Source organism: Peromyscus maniculatus, chromosome 21 (genome assembly GCF_049852395.1).
Source record: "Peromyscus maniculatus bairdii isolate BWxNUB_F1_BW_parent chromosome 21, HU_Pman_BW_mat_3.1, whole genome shotgun sequence".
Taxonomy (NCBI): domain Eukaryota; kingdom Metazoa; phylum Chordata; class Mammalia; order Rodentia; family Cricetidae; genus Peromyscus; species Peromyscus maniculatus.
The window spans coordinates 2,350,230-2,370,994 of NC_134872.1; the positions used below are offsets into that span (position 1 = coordinate 2,350,230).

At 49.0% G+C, this 20,765-nt stretch overlaps 1 protein-coding gene and 1 pseudogene across 1 annotated transcript; one reads left to right on the forward strand and one right to left on the reverse strand.

Moving 5' to 3' along the window:
* The first annotated feature begins 200 nt into the window (after positions 1–200).
* LOC102905672 (nicotinamide riboside kinase 1 pseudogene) lies at positions 201–6,977 on the forward strand (annotated as a pseudogene).
* A 10,703-nt stretch (positions 6,978–17,680) lies between these two features.
* Positions 17,681–19,154, reverse strand: C21H6orf15 (chromosome 21 C6orf15 homolog). The gene is made up of 3 exons (XM_076558059.1): positions 19,088–19,154; positions 18,160–18,904; positions 17,681–18,026 (listed from the first exon to the last, which is right to left on the reverse strand). The coding sequence occupies exons 1-3, from the start codon at positions 19,152–19,154 to the stop codon at positions 17,681–17,683; spliced, it is 1,158 nt and encodes a 385-aa protein (XP_076414174.1).
* Between the last annotated feature and the right edge of the window lie 1,611 nt (positions 19,155–20,765).

The following is a 20,765-nucleotide window of genomic DNA, read 5'->3' on the forward strand; positions in this document are numbered from 1 at the left end:
GGGCTTACCTTAATCCAGACAGCCCCTCACAGTTGTGCCCAGGGGTATATCGCCTAGGTGAATTTAGCCCCTGTGGAGTTGGTGGATAAAATCAAGGAATGAGGCCCTGCAGCAGTGTGCTTCAGACCCTCCTGCGGCCTGCTTTGCAGCCTGGCTGGAGAGGATTCGAACCTGCTCCAGAAATCTTAGGAAGACGTAAAATGATGAAATTATTTCATTTTATAAAGACATTTGTCCTTGGGATAGGTGGCGTGACAAACAGTGGGTGAGAACTTGTGGAAACACCTTCCCAATTGCAGCATACTATCTCAGGATGACTTCCTCAAGCCAGAGTCTGAGACAGACAGAGAGGAAAAGGGGTCTTTGCTGTATGATGTGCTTGAAGCGCTTAACACGGAAAAACTGGTGTCAGCCCTTTCGTAGTGGATGAAACCCAGGGCGCTCTGTGGGACCAGCAGCCATGGAAAGTGCTCAAGGGGTTCCCATTTTAACTGTTGAAGGTTTCCTCCTCTTAAATGATAACCACTGGGCACCACATGGGACAGAAGCTACTTTCTGACCATTCCATATGAAGAAGTAAGAGGAAAGGGAGTACAAGGGTGTATGACCTCTAGACCCTCCAGGGTTCTTTGATGGCCACGTGTGGCCCACGTACCCAAAACACAGACAAGAAATGAACACCACCACCTGGGAGATTGTTTACCTAGATGGAAGGAGATCTAAAGAGGACCTCTTTTCTCAGGTGTATGAAGATGCCAAGCAAGAATTAGAGAAGCCTAGCCAGGGATGGTGGCGCATGCCTTCAATCCCAGCACTCAGGAGGCAGAGGCAGGCCGATCTCTGTGAGTTCGAGGCCAGCCTGGTCTACAGGACAGCTAGGGCTGTTACACAGAGAAACCCTGTCTCAGAAGTCAAAAACAAAAACAAGCAAACAAAATTAGTTAAAGAAGGAAAATAGTGTGTAACAGCACAAAGATGGAGTGCAGCAAGTCCTGGGGTGGATTAGAAACTCGGAGGTGAGTGCTGAAGAATGTTAACCAGGATGCAGTCTGTCCTGCTGGACAGGGACAGCTCTTCTGTGTCCTTGTTCATTTTTATCACAGTGTATTATGTTGTGTGTGTTTCTGCGTTTGTGCGTATAGTTGTGTGCTCACATGTGTATGTTTATTTGTGTTGTATACACACACTCAAACACTAAGAAATGAGCCTTGTATACTAACTACACCACATGGTTTTTTTCTAGTTTCATTCTGTTTGTATTGATTATACTATATGATTTGAAAAATGTTGCTGTCTGCAATCTCATAGCTCCCCGCCCGCAACCAGCAGCATTACCCAGAGTGATGGTCTCACATTCCGAGTCAGCTGTTCGCTGCAGTCCCCGGAGACGCTGTCCTTTGCGGTAGTGGTTTTTCTTCTGCCTGTTGAATACCAGTGTGTCTCTGTGGTGCAATTTTTTAAAAAAAATTATTTATTATGTATACAATGCTCTGTCTGCATGTATGCCTGCAGGCCAGAAAAGGGCACCAGATCTCATTACAGATGGTTGTGAGCCACCATGTGGTTGCTGGGAATTGAACTCAGGACCTCTGGAAAAACAGTCGGTGCTTTTAACTTCTGAGCCATCTCTCTAGCCCAGCAAGTTTTATATCAGTAGGATTTGGTGTGTTTTACATGGTTTTCTGAAACTAGCACTCAGAATTACAAAATCATATAGTTTCTTCCATCCTATGTAAAACCAGGGTCTTTGAAAGCGCAAGCAGGGGATGGGAACTGTGTAATTTCTTAATGCCTCCTTCAATGCTGAGATTAAAATTATGGGGCCTGGGGCCAGGTGGTAGTGGTGCATACCTTTAATCCCAGCCCTGTTAAGAAATAAAACAGAAAATTGAGGCTGGAGAGAACGGCTCAGCAGATAAGGGCAACATACTGTTCTTGGAAAGGACCCAGGTTCAGGTCCCAGCATCCACACTGCAGTTCACAACCATCTGTAACTCCGGTTCCAAAGGATCTGACATCCTCTTCTGGATTCCATGAGTACCAGGCACACATGTGGTGCACAGACACACATATATGCAGGCAAAACACTCGTGCACATTAAAAATAAATATTTAAAAAGAAGACACAGAAAAATAAAAACAGTGCAAGGGCTTTGGATCTGACTGGTGGTAGCAATGGCCTTCCTGTTGGACTCTGGCCAAGACTGAAGGGACACACACCACATTGAGTCTCAGGGCACAGAGCATGTTGCGGCTTCTGCATGAGACTTGAAGACATGAACTCTTTTTAGGAATTCATATTCATTAAGGCATAAAGAATTGTACTAAATTAAAAAAAATCAAGGCTGGAGAGATGACTCCGTGGTTAAGAGCACTTGATGCTCTTGTAGAGAATCCACGTTCAGTTATTCTCAACATCCACATCCAACAACTCAAAACCATCGGAAACAACTCCAGCTCCCAGGGATCTGGTGCCCTCTTGTGGCCAGCAGCAGCACCTGCACTTGTGTGCACAGACATTCATGAAATTAAAAAGTAAAGCTTTTAAAAATAAAAATATTTTTCAAATACTCAATCAGGAAAGATCACCACCCATGAAGACTGGCTCTTCCCTTTGACTGTGGTGTCTGGACATTCCCGCATTCTTGAAGATTTACATATGTATCAGGCGGTGCTTCTTGGGTGTGGTTAGCCTCTCAGCTTCCTGTCCAGTGTTCTGTAGCTTGTCTCCACTCACACTTACCCTCCTGTCCAGAGCTGAGTGCAGTGCAGTCCACACATTTCAGACCATCGTGTAGTTTTCAGAGTTTTCTCCATGGTTTGTCTGGCCCTCTCCTGATTTCTGCTACCCTTCCAGAAACCCAAGACTCAGTGAGCCTTCTGCTAATGGAGCTGCTGTGCCCTGTGCCCTGAGACTCAGTATATTGTGTGTCCCCGCAGTCGTGGCCGGAGTCCAACAGGAAGACAGCTGCTCTTGAGACTTGAGACTCTCTAATGGCTTGGGCTCAAGTTCCCGGAGCTCTGTGCACACAGACACCTCTCCTCATCAACTGCATTTTTTTTTTAATTTACTTCATTTACTCATGAAGTCAACACTGCTTTTTTTCTTTAGATTTTATTTTTATTTATGTGCATGAGAGGTGGGTATGTGCACATGACTGCAGGTGCCTGTGTAGGCCAGAAGAGGGCGTTGTATCCCTTGGAGTTGGAATCATAGGTGGTTGTGAGCTGCCCATCATGGGTGCTGTAAACCAAATCTAGGTCCTCTGGAAGAGCAATAAGCACTCTTAACCACTGAGCCACCTCTCTGTTGTGTTTTCTAGACTCTGCCAGAGACAGATCAGTCTTCAAAGATGAGAAAACATAGATGAGGCTCTGAAGTCCAGAAGCCCTCCACCAGCCCCTGCCAGGCACAGCGCCCTACTGACATCTGAGTGAAACATGAGTGGCAGACACCCCAGCAGAGGCTGTTCCAGAAGGCAGGAGTCTTGACAGTTAGTGAACGCCTCCTGCCAGGAGGGGCAAACCTTCAGCTGAGAGAAATTCCAGAAAGGAATCTGTGCCTGTCAATACTCATGGCAGTGTAGGAAAGGGTTGGTCCAAAGGCAGGATGTGGGTGGCACGATAGCCATTTGGTAAGAGGTGTATGTGTGTGTGTGTGTGTGTGTGTGTACTTATCAAGGGTGAAATGTATTTTATTTAATGCTTTATATGACTCAGTCTTCATTTTTCCTGTTACTCAGAGTCCATCCCTAGTACAGGGTGGACCATCACTGTCTCTTGTAAAAACCTGTAACCCAGGCTGCTTTCAGCTCCCCACTCTGACCTTCCACAGGGCAACCTCTTATCCTGCTACTCAGAGAGCTGCCGGTTGGGGCCCAGAGGTAGATCACTTGTGTGGTGTGGGCACAAGGCTCCAGGTTCTGTCCCAAGCGTGGGGGGCACAGGGTGGAGAGGATGGTCATTATCACATGTTAATCAGGAGACTGGACAAGTGGAGAAAGAAAGCGTATTCCCCTTCTGTTAGAGCCTGAGAGGTCCCCAGGACAACTGAAATATGGGTCTGTTTCCAGAACTTTCCTAAAATACAATAGTTTTACTAAGCACAGGGCATTACTAGTCCACTCTATGCCTTTTTGTTTTTTAAAGACAGGGCCTCTCTACACGGCTGTCCTGGAACTCTGTCAACCAGGCTGGCCTCAAACTCACAGAGATCCACCTGCCTCTGCCTCTCAAATGCTAGGATTAAAGGCATGCGCCACCACCGCCCGGCCAATCCTATAACTCTTTTAAGGGTGATAAAACATAACATGAAAAATCGTTTCAAGCCTGGCAGATGTTAACTATTGCTGAATCTATGTGGTACTATTTTTCCTAACTTTGGGTAAGTTCGAAACTTTTCCATAGTAAAATTTATTTTAGAGCTGTCCCAGAAAGCCACATGTGCTAATAAATATAGTGTGTGTGTGTGTGTGTGTGTGTGTGTGTGTGTGTGTGTGTGTGTGTGTGTGTGTGACCCCAGTGGAAAAGAATATGGAGAATGGACTTCTGCAGGGCTTTGCCCCGGGGATGGAAGAGATGATGCGGTCCCTTGCGTTGAAAGATGCGACAGCGCCACCTAGGGGTAAGAGTGGAGACATTCCTTCACCAGCTGCGGTGATTGTGGGCTCAAAGGTTTTCAAAGCAGGGAACGGTGTAATCGAATGTGGGAGTCATGAACATTCTCAACAATAAAAGCTTTCTAAATGCACAACTCCCCAAAATAAATTCAATATCTAATGAAACTGATAGACACCACTCACACATAGAGAAACAGACAGACATGACGGAAACCACACAACACAGACAGACAGACACACAGACAGAGGGACAGATTCACAAGGCAGCCTCAGGCAGGCATGGATTTGGACTCATACAACAGAGAGAGGACAGAAGACACAGGGAACACGAAGCAGAGAACACACATCTGGACTCGCTCCTGGTTAAACTATTCCAAAGGGAAGTTATTTTGTTCTTATCCTCAGTGTGAGACCCAGGGTCACTTGGACTTAATCACTAATGCCTTGTAGTCTCTACCCATGGCAGTGTGAGAAAACTGACTCCCACAACTGACCTTGATCTTCTGGTCTCCATGCACACTCCATGGCACACACTTGCACATAAATAAACATCATCAATCAATCATTGCACATATACAGGTATAATCAGTGTAATTTTTAAGCTGAAAAAAAAATGTTAGGTTGTTAAAAATCTGCATGAGAATGCGTTAAAGCATGTTGACCCACTGCTGTTCAGCCATTGAGTGGAATGTGTTCTGGTGACGTGCCACAGATGGATACACCGCACACGACACCGTGCCAGTCACTAAGAGTTCACTGCAGGACTCCACTGTGCTAACTATTTAAGAGCAGAGCTCGAAGAGACAGAGAAGACTGGGGACCACCAAGGACTGGGAGCGGGGGTGGAGGGTGGGGGAGTAGGGGTTGGAGGTTGGGGGGTGTAAATGCTGCTGTTTAGTGGGTGTGGCAAGTGCAGTGATGGGAAATTTTGGAAACAGTCAGTGATGACGGTTGTTTAACATGGTGCCACGTAACCAATGCCGCTGAATTGTAAGTGTAAAGGTTCACATGGCAACTTTTACATTAGATGCACATATATAAAGCCACAATAGAAGAAACCTTAGTGGACTTACCTTCTAAACAATTTAAAAGGAAGAAGTAAGAGAACGTTATACATGATGAAACTTACTAATGAACTTCCTTGATGGGCAGCAACTGCCATCTCCTGCAGGGATCCCAGGGAACCTCAGACCCTCTGGGAAAGACCAAGCATGGTGGTGCACACCTTTAATCCCAGCACTCAGGAGACAGAGGCAGGCAGATCTCTGTGAGTTCAAGGCCAGCCTGAGCTACAGAGTGAGTTCCAGGACAGGTTCCAAAGCTACACAGAGAAAACCGGTCTTGGAAAGAAGAAGAAGAAGAAGAAGAAGAAGAAGAAGAAGAAGAAGAAGAAGAAGAAGAAGAAGAAGAAGAAGAAAGAGAGAGAGAGAGAGAGAGAGAGAGAGAGAGAGAAAGAAAGAAAGAAAGAAAGAAAGAAAGAAAGAAAGAAAGAAAGAAAGAAAGAAAGAAAGAAAGAGAAAGAGAGAAAGAAAGAAATGGAAAAGACATACTGACTGGGGCTGGAGAGATGGCTTGTTGGTTAAGAGCACTAGCTGCTCTTACAGGGGACCTGGGTTCAGTTCCCAACACCCACATGGCCACTCACAACCATCTGTGGCTCCAGGGAATCTGATACCCTCTTCTGGTCCCTTGGGCACTAGGCATGTATGTGGTACACAGACATGAAGGCAAGTAAAACACACGTACACACACATTTTTAAAAGACTAAAAGAAAAAGAAATATTGAAATGAGTGGATGGGACCAGGGGAGTGTGGCTCACTGGTAGATGCTTGCCTGGTGATCGTGATCCATAGATTCTAGCCGTGGCACCAGAGATAACTGTAACAGAAGCAATAGTAACAGGAGAGGGAGTAGACTAATCTAAGAAAGCCAGAACACAAATGAGTAGACTGAAGGAGAAGAGAAAGACCCTCATATCAGAAGTTAAATTTGGCCCCCAGGTGGCAAGCCCAAAGTGAGCCCACCTAAGAGCTTCCTGTCCACGGGTCACAGCTAAAAAGGGCCACGGAGAAGAGCAAAGTCCCCAGGACCCTGGGCACCATCAACTCAACTCTCTGATAGTGGCCAGAAAGGGCAGCAAGAAGAACAGAAGAAGAGGAAAGAGAAATGGGGAAGGAAATGAAGGAGCCAGTGGGTCCCGGAGGCAAAGAGACAATCACCCACCGCAGCAGCAGGGGCTGCTGGAGCTGCGCCTCGGGCTTCGGGCTTCGGAGGCCAACGCTCACTCACTCTCACGGTGGGGAGAAGCTCGGAGGCAGCAGAGAAGGGGATGTCAGCCGGCTGCGTGAGGCTGCGTAACTCGCTAGGCTCAGCCTGGAATCACAGAGTTCCTGCCCCCAAGGGGCTCTGCTGCAGGCTGTGGTGGATGCTGCCACAGGCAGAGCGCCTTCGAACCGTCCATCACCACAACAGCCCTGGGAAATCAGATGTGGCCAGGAGGCTGCAGCTCTATAGAAAGCCAGGCACAGTGGGGCATACTTGTTATCCCAGTACTGCAGAGGCAGGGGGTCAGGGTTCAAGGCCAGCCTCAGCTACCTACTAAGACTATCTTTGAATACAAAGTCTGCAGGAGTGAAAAGTGAGTTATTGCCAGGCGGTGGTGGCGCACACCTTTAATCCCAGCACTCAGGAGGCAGAGGCAGGTGGATCTCTGTGAGTTCAAGGTCAGCCTGATCAACAGAGTGAGTTCCAGGATAGCCAGGGTTGTTTTGCAGAGAAACCCTGTCTTGAGAAAGGAAGGAAGGAAGGAAGGAAGGAAGGAAGGAAGGAAGGAAGGAAGGAAGGAAGGAAGGAAGGAAGAAAGAAAGAATAAATAAGAGTTATTTTTCCTCTTTGGGCTAAAGGAGAAGTTTGAATGGCTATTTTATCTTCAAAGAGTAAAAGCGTTGGGTTTTCTTGGGGGACGGGACAGTGGCAGGGGAATTTAGGCTTCATTATGACTAAGTTATAGTAAAGAAGCCGTGTCCATGAGAGGCCTGGAAGAGACCTCACGAATTCATGAGGGGGAGAATGGGGAAGGGGAGACCAGCGACTGGTGCCTTGGCCCTGGTGATACCCAGACACGGTCTGTCAGCCCGCGGTGCCATCTTCTGCAGACAGAGCCTGCCCTCTAGTGGCGGAGCCCGGGATGGCAGGTGCCTTTTTTGAAGTGTGGGTTACCTCACCCTGAATAGCAGTGAGGAAAATGAATGATTGTAGCCTTGGCAATGACTGGAGCGTCGGCTGCGCTGAGTCCTGCGACTCATCATCCCATCCCCGCCAAGAGGATATGACCTACCCTGTCCTACAAATTGTCCGGCTGCCGCCAGCCAACGGCTACAGGTGTGTCCATGCCATGGCCTGCCTGCTCAGGGTCCTGCTGCCTTGGGCTTGGTCCCTTAGTGCTAGCCCCTTTCTTCCTCTCCCGTGGAGAGTTCACTCATCACACACGGTCTTGTCTTCTGAGGCCAAAGGGCTACACCACTGAGCGGCAGCATCGTCCCAAGACTTCACACCCAGAAAAGAAACTGAGTAGAACTCGGGGACTGTTGTAGGTCTCCAGGGCCTGGCCACTTAACTACCGAGGTAAAATGTTCTTTCCCATAGTCCTGGGTGCGAGCTACCTAGAAAAGGCCGATCTGCCAATCAGACCCCGCCCCCCCAAATGATGACCATGAAGTCAAAGTCGGAGAGAGGAATACTTGGGGGGCATCTCAACCTGGTCATAGCGCACAGGATCATTTATATGAGCCTTGCTTTAACATCTAAAGGCAGCGCGACACAGCGCCGAGCATCTAATGTGTTAATGTTGGGCGGCTTCATCCCAACAGTCCTATGACGTGGGAGCGCTGATCATCCCCATTTCACAGACAAGGAAACTGAGGTGGAGAGAGCTTATGTCTGGCTCATTAGTTGCATTAGCCAGGGCTATAATTATTCAATGTCATGAGAAAGGTAGCATGAGCGTGGGGAGGTGGCCAAGGGTCAGGACACTCACCTGTGAGTCACCTGCGGATACATGGGCTTGTCTGTTTGGTGTTCTGGTCTCATTGTGAACCACTCTGCATGGTCCCTGAAAAAGAACAAAGTTACAAGCTGAAAAGTTCTGGAACGCTTCCCCCACCAGAGTAACCATTCATGAACAGACTCTTAAAACAGATGAACTTTGAGTGACCAGAGGCAGGGTCTGCCTGTGTAGGAGGCCAGGCTCCCTTGGCCGCTCCGGCCCCTCCCCACCTTCAAGCCTTTGAATAGAATGAGGAGGCAGGCCCAACCCGTGGTCTAGATGCCTTTATTTACCTGCCCTTCACTGTGGTCACTCCAGCCTGCCCAGTAGCTGAAGACATAGCCCCTTGCTCTCTTTTAATTAGTAGTTACTCTTGAGTTTTTAACAAAGCTATTTTAAGTTAGTATTTGCATGTTTATGTAGATGTGCATGAACATGGAGGCCAGAGGGTTCCTTCTCAAGCACTATCCATCCACTTTGTATTCTGAGACAGTGTCTCTCATTGGGATCTGGAACAGGATGGCCAGCCAGTGAGCCCCAGGGACCCCATCCATCATCCTCAGCACTGGGGTTTGTAATCATTCTCCATCATACCCAACTTTTTAAAAAAACATTATTTTTATTTATGTATATGAAGGTATGTGCACTACGTACATTCCTGGTGCCCGTGGAGGCCAGAAGAAGACACTGGAACTCCTGGAACTTGAGTTAAAGATTGCTATAAGCTGCCATGTGGGTGCTGGAAACCAAATCCAGGTCCTTTGCAAGAACAAGTGCTCTTACCTGCTGAGCCATGTCTCCAGCCCCAACACCCAGTTTTCAATGCGTATGCTGGAGATCAAACCCATGCCTGTCATGCAGCTTACCAATAAGCCATCTTCCCAGCGCTAACAGTTTTTAAAGCACCAGGGACGATTCCGTTTCTTCAGTCTTCCCTCTGATCCCCTTTCCCCTCCTTCTATTCCCAATCCCATACTCCCCTAAGGCTCCCCAGACTTTGTGAACTAGAAACCTCTGGGACTAGAATCTAGTGGGTGGATGGACCATTTACTAGACAGAGGAAGAGGTGGGTGGATGACAGAAGCTGGGTGCAGAGTGATCCCGGCTTTAAGAGCAGGCCATGGGGTAGGTCAGCAGGCAGGTCAGTGGGCAGGTACCTGCAGCATTTACACGCTGATTCTTTGACTCACTGAACATTTGGAATGCCATTCCTGATAGCCATGCCTGCCCAAGGTGAGGATAAGGAGCAAAATCAGCCCAGTCCAGAGGGTCGAGTGGCTGCACAGGACTGGCTTTTTGTGTGAGCTCCAGGTCTACAGCCAGCTAACCTTTAAACAGGGAGTGGTATGACAGCTAGCTTGGAGGACTGGAGAAGACAGAGCCTGTCTGTGTGAGACAATTAGGAGACTGACTAAGCTCCGGGCAGGAGTCACAAGGATCCCCATGTGAGAAAGAAGGGCATAAACAGGAAACAAATTTAATAATTAAACAAAGACACCTCCCTCATGCATGCACTAGGCCAGGCCCTACAGAAACATCTGAGGAGTCACTTCCTCCCGTGACTTGCTTGGCTGGAGTCGGCCCCTGGCAAGCTTCAGGTACCTCAGTTGTCCTGGGTGCACATAGTGCATTGTCCCTACTGAAGATGCTGGGAGCACCCTGATCTACCTCCTGGACCACCCACACTTATTCCCTCCCATCCCCTTCAGGAAATCGTTTGCAAAGGTAAACGTGGGATCAGAAGACAGCTCCCCAGTTGAGAATGGGTAAAGCAGAGGACCCCGGGTCAGTTGCAGTGCCTACGTCAGGGACTCACGACTGCCTACAACTCCAGCTCTCGCAGGTCCTACGTCCTCTTCTGGCCTCCACAGGCACCTGCATGTGTGTGGTGCACAGACAGACACACACAGAGAGAGACACACATGTATACACAAAATATTTAAAAAAAATTTTTTTTGAGACAAGGTCTCACTAGGTAGCCTGGAACTCGTATAGATCCACCTGCCTCTGTCTCCTGAGTGCTGGGGTTAGAGGTGTGCACCATCATGCCTGGCAAAATTTTTAAAGAATCTGTAACATATAGATGCATGAGAGGTAGCAGCAGGAGGGCTGGGATTAGCAGCCGCACAGCCAGTGGAAGGCCAGCCTGGGTTCTGCGATACTCTGCCTCAGAAACAAAAATGAAAAGTTAAGGAGGATACGATACATATACTTAAGTCAGCACATTCAGTCATTTGAAATCATTTGTCTAATTTAAAGGTCGTCAACAACAGATGAGTTAGCTCTTCTCATTTCCAATCCTGAAGACCAAAGTCAAGGCTTCATACATGCCAGACAAGAGCTCTACCACTGAGCTGTCTCCTTACTTCCCAGGAGAAAAGCACTCGACCACCGACTCCATTCAGATGCCAGCGCCTCCTCTGTGGTTTCAAATCAGTCTCCACCTGAAGAGATGAGTGTCTCCTGGAGCCAGAGAGATGGCTAGTCAAGAGCACTTACTGCTCTTGCAGAGGAAGCGGGGGAGGCTTTGAATGCACGGCTCGGGCAATGGCTGGTTTCACCACTCAGGGAAGATCAGGGCAGGACTGGAATGTTCTGTCCTTTCCAGAAAGCAAAGGTGTCTTCAAAAACACCAAAGAAAGTGCTGGAAAGAACAACAGGTCTGAAAGAATCTACCATTGTTCAAGTGGAGACACGTCAGCAGGAGAGCCGAGGGGGAGGAATGGTAATTACGGTTAATTAATTGAAGTAAACCGAGGCTTCGAAAGCCCCTGGGATTATAATACTCAAAAGACACTGTTCCCACGAAGAGCCTGGAAGACAGAAGGAAGAGCAGTCTTCAGAACTGATGTGAACAATGAAGACCTGTTGGGTTTTTGTCTCCCTGCTAACTGTGTGTCCTAAGTGGAGGGAACACTTATTTTAAGTTCTGCAAACAGAGACGAAACCTACCTACAGGGAACTGCGAGAAAGCCAAGTAACCCTGCTTTTAGTACGAACTTTCATTGAAATATGACCATGTGAAAGAGAAAAAGAAAGAAAGAAAAAAAGCTGGGCAGTGATGGTGCACGCTCTTAATCCCAGCACTCAGGAGGCAGAGCCAGGCAGATCTCTGTGAGTTCGAGGCCAGCCTGGTCTCCAAAGCGAGTTCCAGGAAAGGTGCAAAGCTACATAGAGAAACCCTGTCTCGGAAAGAAAGAAAGAAAGAAAGAAAGAAAGAAAGAAAGAAAGGAAGGAAGGAAGGAAGGAAGGAAGGAAGGAAGGAAGGAAGGAAGGAAGGAAGGAAGAAAAGAAATGCGATCATCTGGCAAGAGCTGGAGAGATGGCTCTGTGGTTAAGAGCACTGGCTGCTTCTACAGAGCACTTGGTTCAGTTCCCAGCACCCACACGGTGGCTACAACTGACTGTAACTCTTCTGAACTCCGAGGGATGCAGGTGGCACACAAAATATTCATACACGTGAAATAAATAAATCTAACAAATACTTTAAAATTTTTTAAACGATGTCTGACAAATAATATCCAAGGCAAAAATGAAAGAGAAGGCAGCTTCAATAAATAGATACCAAGACGGTAATTTTATACCAAAATCACTCAGGAGAGCTAGCCAAGTCAACTCAATTCCTTCTTTCCTACAATATTAAATGATTGTAATTATAACAAAATGCAAACAAGATGTATACTTAATAATGCTAATTGTTCAAGTCAACATTTTGAAGAGGAAATGGATTATAGAATGATAGCCAATGGAGACTTAAATTAAAAATATCTTTCACAAGCCGAGTGGTGGTGGCGCACACCTTTGATCCCAGCACACAGGAGACAAAGGCAGGTGGATCTCTGTGAGTTTGAGGCTAGCCTGGTCTACAGTGCGAGTTCTAGGACAGCAAAGGCTACCAAAGAAACCCTGTCTCAAAAAACCAAAAAAAAAAAATTTTTTTTCACATTTATTAATAGTGTGATTGTGTGTGTGTGTGTGTGTGTGTGTGTGTGTGTGTGTGTGTGTGTGTGCATTCATGCACTACATCACAAGTGTGGAGGGCGGTGCTTTCAGAGTCAGTTCCCTCCCTCCACCATGGGATTGAACTCAGGTCATCAGGTCCCACTGCAAGAGCCCTTACCCGACAAGTCATCTTAACAGCCCAAGGGAGACTCTAAAATATTTTATTTTAGCAGGAGAGAGTAGACTGTAAGCTTTTAAAAATCTATGTGAAAGCTGTGTATCTAAAAAGAATTCTATGGCCGGGCGGTGGTGGCGCATGCCTTTAATTCCAGCACTCGGGAGGCAGAGCCAGGCGGATCTCTACGAGTTCGAGGCCAGCCTGGGCTACCAAATGAGCTCCAGGAAAGGCGCAAAGCTACATAGAGAAACCCTGTCTCGAAAAAAAAAAAAAAAAAAAAAGAATTCTATGATAGCCTGTCAATACAGGTCTTTAATACTAGCCTGTAACCCTAGTGCGGGGAAGACAGAGACTGGTGGATCATTACATGTTCAAGGTCAGCCTGGGTGGTCTACATAGCAAGTCCCTGATTCAATAACAATAATAATCTGACAAGAAAAGAATGGAGTACTGATACACGGAAGACACTGTGCTAACAGTCGATAAAGTCTTGTGTGATTTTACTTACATGAAATGCTTCAGGTAGATCAATTCACAGGAACAGAAAGCAGCCTAGAGCTGGGCAAGGGCTGCCCCCAGAGGGCCTGGGCAGAAAACAGTGAGTTAAAGACCCCACAGGGTCCCAAATCTGTCTTGTGCTCCCTTGGTCTGCACATTGGTGTCCTCTCAAGGAGCGGTCAGGAAGCCTTCCTCTGCACTCTCCAGTGTGGGGCCAACTTCAGTGTCAGACGTTTTCACTTACGCGGTGATAATAGCTTCCTCCATCCTCTGTATACCATGAGCTGAGTATGTTACAAGGCTACCTCAATTTTCTGGCAGCATGAGGCTTGTCTAGTGATTTCCCTCTTACAGATAGCCAGTCCCAGGTCGCAAAGCCACCCGAAACTTTCAACGCTGAAACCCAGGAAGGCAACTGGCACGGAGGTGGCGAGACTCCCTGGTCCAGACAGCAGTCCTTCCTCCAGCCAGGCCGTTTCCACCCATCGCTCACGTCAGTGGAAGGCCCGCAGTCTGGCTTTGGTATTGCCTGTCTGTAGACCAGCACCTGTGTCTGTTCCCTCTCCTCAGCTGGGAGGGTAGGCACCCTCTGTCTGCTTCCGTCCGCTGGTCGGCATTCTCCTTTTTCTCTCAAGAGACTTGTGAAAACACCTGGAATGTGTGGCCACTCTTTCTCACAGGGATGTTTGTCAGGTGCAGGGTGTTGTCTTGGTCGTGAGGGCCTGTTTGGTTCAGGATTGAGGGTGGTAGGTGGGAAACAGGAGCTTCGGGTCCCATTTAAGGCATACAACTCAGGGAGTTTAGGTGTATTCACAGACTGGCCAGTAGGCAAGTCTATGGGACATTTTAATGATTAATGATTGATGTGGGAAGGACCAGCCCATTGTGGGCAGTGCCAGCCCTGCCCAGGTAGGTGGTCCTGGGTTGTATAAGAAATCAAACTTGCCAGGTGGTGGTGGCACATGCCTTTAATTCCAGCATTTGGGAGGCAGAGGCAGGCGGATCTCTGTGAGTTCAAGGCTAGACTGATCTACAGAGTGAGTTCCAGGACAGGCTCCAAAACTACACAAAGAAACACTATCTTGAGAAAAAAGAAAAAAGAAAAAGAAAAGAAATCAAACTGAGTAAGCCTGGGAGAGCAAGCTAGTGAGCAGCACTCCTCTGCGGTTTCTGCTTCAATTCCTGCCGTGACTTTCAGTGATCATCTTAGTTTGGGTTTCTATTGCTGTGGAGAAACATATGACCAAAAATCAAGTTGGGGAGGAAAGGGTTTATTTGGCTTACACTTCAGCATTGCTGTTCATCACTGAAGAAAGTCAGGACAGGAACTTACACAGGGCAGGATCCCGGAGGCAGGAGCTGATGCAGAGGCCATGGAGGGTGCTGTCCACTGGCTTGCTTCCCTGGCTTGCTAAGCCCACAGGGATGGCACCACCCATCATGGGCTGGGCCCTTCCTCATTGATCGCTAATTAAGAAAATGCATTTCAGCTGGATCTTACGGAGGCATTTCCTCAGCTGAGGCTGCTTCCTCATTGGTGACTCTAGCTTGTGTCACGTTGACACACAAAACCAGCCAGTGCAGTGATGAATTATGATGTAGAAGTATAAGTCAAATAAACTGCCTATAACTCCACCTCCAGGGACGCCCTCTTCCGGCTTCACTGGGTATCTCATACTTGTGGAGCACATACATACATACATACATACATACATACATACATGAAGGTAAAACACTCATACACATAAAAATAAAAATTTAGGACCACTCTGACATGATTGACCACAGCCATTCAGAGCTCTCTACCATTGCATTCCCAGATTTTAGGAGTCATCAGCAACTCTTGCCAAGGCCAGCTCACCTGCTTCTCTCACTGTTGCCTGTCCTGTGTGTAAAAGCCCTTGGCCCACCCTGTTTGTGCCTCAGTATCTCCCCTGTGCAAGGGGCACTTCATCGCCTTCCTGAGGGGATTTTTGGCAAGATTAGTTGGAAAGATGTGTATACAAACACCTCGTCCATGATCGGGCACACATAATAAAAGTTAGTTGGTATTTCTGCGAATTGCACTTGTATCTGAACACTCCCTGGATGGATGAGAAAATGAGGTTGAAGTCACCGCCTCTGTCATTCATGGCCTGTGTGAGTTGCTTCATGTCTCTGACTCTTTCCCTATTGGTAAAAAAGAATCATAAAATACTTTTGTCACAGGTAATAACGAGGGTGAAGTGATGGATGTTGCGTGAGCCAAGACCAGTTTCATGGGGCTCCGGGAAGGACACGGCAGCAGTTCTCTGTGGAGACTTGGTGTTAGTCGGCAGCTACCATACCACATCTGAGATAACCAGCTCTCAGAGAACAGCTCTATTTGAACTCAGCTTTGAAGATTGCCCCCTGTTGTTTTGGGGCCTGTGGTAAGGCAGTCAGTCCATCAGGCAGGAGCATGCTATTGAACCAAACCGTTCACCTCACAGAGAACCAGGGAGCAAAGAGAGAAAGAGGACAGAGTCCTATGATCTTACTTAACAGGACCCCTCTGCAATGACCTGAGGTCCTCCCTGATAAGCCTTATCTCTTAAAACTTCCACTACCCCCTAAGGTTGCCAAGCTGGAGACCAAGCCTGTATGTAATACATGGGCCTTTGGAGATCACACTAGTTCAGTGTTGCCTGTGGGTGGGTGAGAATGGGTAGGCGCATGCATGGATAGATGGATGGATGGATAGATGGATGGATAGGTGGGTGGATGGATAGATGGATAGATGGATGGATGGGTGGATGGGTGGGTGGATGGGTGGGTAGATGGATGGATGGATGGATGGATGGATGGATGGATGGATGGATAGATGGATAGATGGATGGATGGGTGGGTGGCTGGATAGATGGATAGATGGATGGGTGGATGGGTAGGTAGATGGATAGATGGATGGATGGATGGATGGATGGATGGATGGATGGATGGATGGATGGATGGATGAACTGATGAATAGACAGACAGAGGACTTGCCTACTCATTCAGTGTTTGTTGAATGCCTACCCTGGCCCAGACACTGTTCAAGAGGTGCAACAGCAAACATATGAGGTCCTTGTCTCACTGGTACAATTAAAACAGGTCTGTGAGTTAGACACATAACTCAAAAATGCGTTTAGGAGTGACTGCAGCAAGGTGGACAACTAGAACAAGAATGTAGCTTGAAAGCCTGAAATGACCTTGGACCTGTCTAGAAGAAAAGCTAAAAACAGTCCCTTAGTCTTACCCTAGGACTAAGAAAAATCAAGAGTCCAAGGAGGGAAGAGAGTTGGGTTGAGGCAATGGGGAAGAGGTGTGGTTGGTGAGGGGAAAGATGGACTTAGAGGAAGTATTCCGACAAGGAATTCTCATCACAGACACCAGGACAGCATGTCCCACTGAGGCAGGTGACTCCCATCCCTCAGGCACTACCTGTCTCTCTCCTACAAGTTGTCTAGCCTCCTGGAACTGGGTGATGCCAGGCTGCACAAGGGTACACACACCTGGTCCAGGGAGGGCAAAGTACACAGTGGAGAAAATGCAGTCCTGTCTATCCCCGCTGACTTCGCCTTTGTAGATAGATACACCCCCCACCCCCACCCCACCCCACCCCACCCCCTGCCCTCCCTCCCGTCCTGCAGGGATGCTGAGTTCCCAGGATGCTGAGTTCCTGGGAAAACGGAAGGGTGGAGGGAGAGACCACAGCTCAACCAAAGGAAGGGGCTGTGTGAGCTCAGGAGAACAAAGCAACGGATGCCGTCACAATGGTTGCTGGCTTCTCTTTTCTCTCTTCCTCTATCAGGGCTGCTGTTTAGTCAGCAGATGTTCAAAGTCTGCGGCTCTCTGCACATAAAGCGCTAAGTGATGCGTGTGAGGGAGGAGATCCATGCACCCCCCATTTCCAAGAAGCTTGACTGTCTGAGCAATAAAAGATAGGCATAGGCCATAGGACCTTCCCTGGCCCCGGGTTCTGTGAACGGAAAGGTTTTTTTGTCCCTCCTGGCCTGGCGCCAGCTTGGCGGACCTCCTCCCTCTCTCCCTCCCTCCCTCCCTCCTCGGATGAATTCTCAACTCTTCTACCACCCTGACAGGGATGAAAGCATGGAGTGGGCCCGTCCTCAAGTACCTGGGCTGTGACCTTTCTCCCCCAAAGATGGGGACAACAAGATGGCCTCTAGCTCTACAGGGGACCCCAGAGAGACATAGGGGGGCTAGAAAATGAGAAAGACCCAGGTGCACAGCCATGACCCCCAGAAACAAAGACACGGAGACACATCCAATTCAAGAACTGCTTGTGTTTATTGGCGACCAGCTTAGGTCAACAGAGGAAGCATTAAAAATGGGTAAACCGTGTGACCGAGCCTGACTGAGCTCCTGCTGAGCTTTGCAGCCTCACTGCAAACTGAGGTTTGGGAGGCTCCCAGAAGAGCCAGGAGATCGGGCCCCGGGAGGAAGCGGATTCCGACCAGGAGGGCGGACTCGGGGTGGAAGCGGATTCCGACCAGGATGAGGTCGGACTCCCGGAGGAAGCGGATTCCGACCAGGAGGGCGGACTCCTGGAGGAAGCGGATTCCGACCAGGAGGGCGGACTCCTGGAGGAAGCGGATTCCGACCATTGGGCCTCCAGCTACCTGCTGGATTCCGACAGTTGGGCCCCCAGCTGCCTGCTGGATACCGACAACTGGTCCCCCAGCTTCCTGCAGGATAGGGACGATTACCCCCCCAGCTGCCTGCAGGATACGGACCATTACCCCCCCCCCCAGCTGCCTGCAGGATAGGGACGATTACCCCCCCAGCTGCCTGCAGGATAGGGACGATTACCCCCCCAGCTGCCTGCAGGATAGGGACGATTGCCCCCCCAGCTGCCTGCAGGATAGGGACGATTACCCCCCCAGCTGCCTGCAGGATACGGACCATTACCCCCCCAGCTGCCTGCAGGATACGGACCATTACCCCCCCAGCTGCCTGCAGGATACGGACTATTGGTCCCCCAACTGGCTACTGGGTGCCGACCATTAACCCCCAAGCTGGTACCTGATAATTGACTATTGCTACCCCATATTCCAGAAGGGTAAGGCATGGGCCTTCTCCCCCACCCAGTTCCTGCCCCTCCACCTCCCCAAGATCCACTGGGACTTAGGATCCCCCAGGGTAAACCAGGCAATAACCTGCGGATGAAAAACCAGAATGGGTGCTGGGCAAAGGCTTCTGCCTCAGTTGTCAGTGAACTGGAGCCAGGCAGCTGTGTAGGCTCTGAGTCCTCGGGGCCGGAAGCCTCGTATGCAGAGGAAAAGTATGGCAGGACATCTGGCCGCACTTGCTCCGGGTAGTCCTCGGCAGCAGCCTCCATCCCTTGCTGAGGGTCCTCGGAGAGCCAGTAGTCCATGGGGGACCACCCCCAGATGGGAGGCTGGCTGGGCATCTCTGATTCTCCCTCAGGTAGAGTGCCATCTTCTGGGGATTCGGGAAGCCTGGGAAGAACCCTTGGTAATTCATTATTCACAGGGTCTGGCTTGGGCTGAGGCTGTCCGGAGTTGAAGAGGCTGGTGAAGGAAGGTTTTCCCGAATGTAGGGAGACTTTCTCCTCTGGTGCCTCAATGCTACGTGCAAAGAGGCCTGAAGGAAAAAAGAAGATAAGGCAGTCAGTGAATCACAGTTGGTACAGCCACCCCTTTGGCTCCCTGGCTCCCTTCACCGCAAGCGTCTTCCGCCACTTCTCACTTCCCTGGGGACCCAAGTGCACATCTCCTACATGTGCACGCTCCCGCCTTTACCCAAGGCCCCCAGTGCCCTCCATACCTGGCAGATACAGACAGATCAGGAGCAGGCCCAGGGGAGCCCGGCTCCCACCTGCGAGGCCCTGCATCTTGCTCAGCTCCAGCATCTCCCTGGGCTCCAAGACAGCAGGCTTTATCCCATCGGTGGGGTGGGGGACAGCAGAAACAGGCTGGGCCAGTGGTTGTGGAGACAATAGATCCTGCCCATTCCACCCTCATTCTTGATTCGGTCTGTGGCAACAGGTGTCACTTGAATGTCCCAGAGGAACTGGGTGTTCCCTCACCTGGCTCCTCTCCACGTACTCCCTGCCCCTTCCTCACCCAGGTGCCCTGGTCCACAGGTCACCCCTAGTTGCCAGCCCTGCCCTGGCTTGCCTTAGGATGCCGGTGCCTTCGCCGTCTCTCAGCGTCAGCCACGCTCAGCAGTCTGACTCCTTTGGGATCTAGAGCATTGACTCCAGCATCCTTGCTCATGGACCCCCACATCTCCCCCTGGATTCTGACAAGCTGGTTGTCCTGGGGTGCAAAAGTTCCCCCATCAGAGGTGCTGCTCCTAGGTGAAGCCCTTAGTCTGAAGAAACGGGCTTATTTTCCAGCCTTAGAATGTGATGTGTTATTTTTCCATTGCTCCTGTAACAAAGCCACACAAGCTAACCATTCCCAACACATGTAATATTGTGGATTTTTCTTTCATTTTGTCTTATTTTGTTTCATTTGCTTGTTGGTTTTCTATTTTGTCTGCTTTGTGGGAGGGTGGAGTTGGGGCAGGTTAAGATGAGACTGGCCTCAAACTTACAATCCTCCTGCCTCAGCCTCCCAAGTGTGGGATGACAGGCACGTGCTGCCAAAGCTCTCCTGTAATCAAGCCTGTAAAAGATTTTAAAAATGTTTATTTTATTTTATTTATTTTGTTGTTTTTGAGTGTTTTGCCTGCATGTATACTCACCACACACCTGCCTGGTGTCCTCCCAGGTCAGAAGGGGGCTTCGGATGCCCTGGGACTGAAGTTCCAGACATTTGTGAACCACCACGTGCGTGCTAGATCCTCTGGAAGAGCAGCCAACTCTCTAGCCCTTATTCTATTCTTTTTGAGTTTTGTTTGTTGTTGTTTTTCTTTTCCCTCCAAGACAGGGTTTCTCTGCGTAGCCCTGGAACTCACTTCGCAGACCTGGCTAACCTCGAACTCACAGAGATCCACATGCCTCTGCCTCCCGAGTGCTGGGATTAAAGGCCTGTGCCACCACCGCCCAGCTCCTTATTTTATTCTTAATTATGTATATGAGTGTGTGCCTGTGTATGGGATGTACATGTGAGTGTAATGCCCAGAGGGGCCAGAAGAGGGTGTCAGGGTCCTAGCGCTGGAATTACATTCAGTAGTGAGGAGGTTGATGTCAGTGCTGAGAACCAAAGTCTGTTCCTCTCAAGAGCAACCAATGCTCTTTCTTAACCACTGGACCATCTCTCCAGCCCTGTTATCATTTTTTAGAACAAAAGTCCAAAATGGGTCTTTCTGAGTTATAAGGGGATCTGAAGGACTGACTGCTGTTTATGGAGGTTCTAGAGAGGGTCTACTTCTGGGTTCTTCCAGTTTCCAGGGCCACCTGTGTTTCTCGTCTCTTGACTCTCTTCCCCCATCTTCCAAGTCTCTTCCCACACTGTATCATCTGGCTTCCTCTTCTGTCTCCCAAGCCCACATTTTA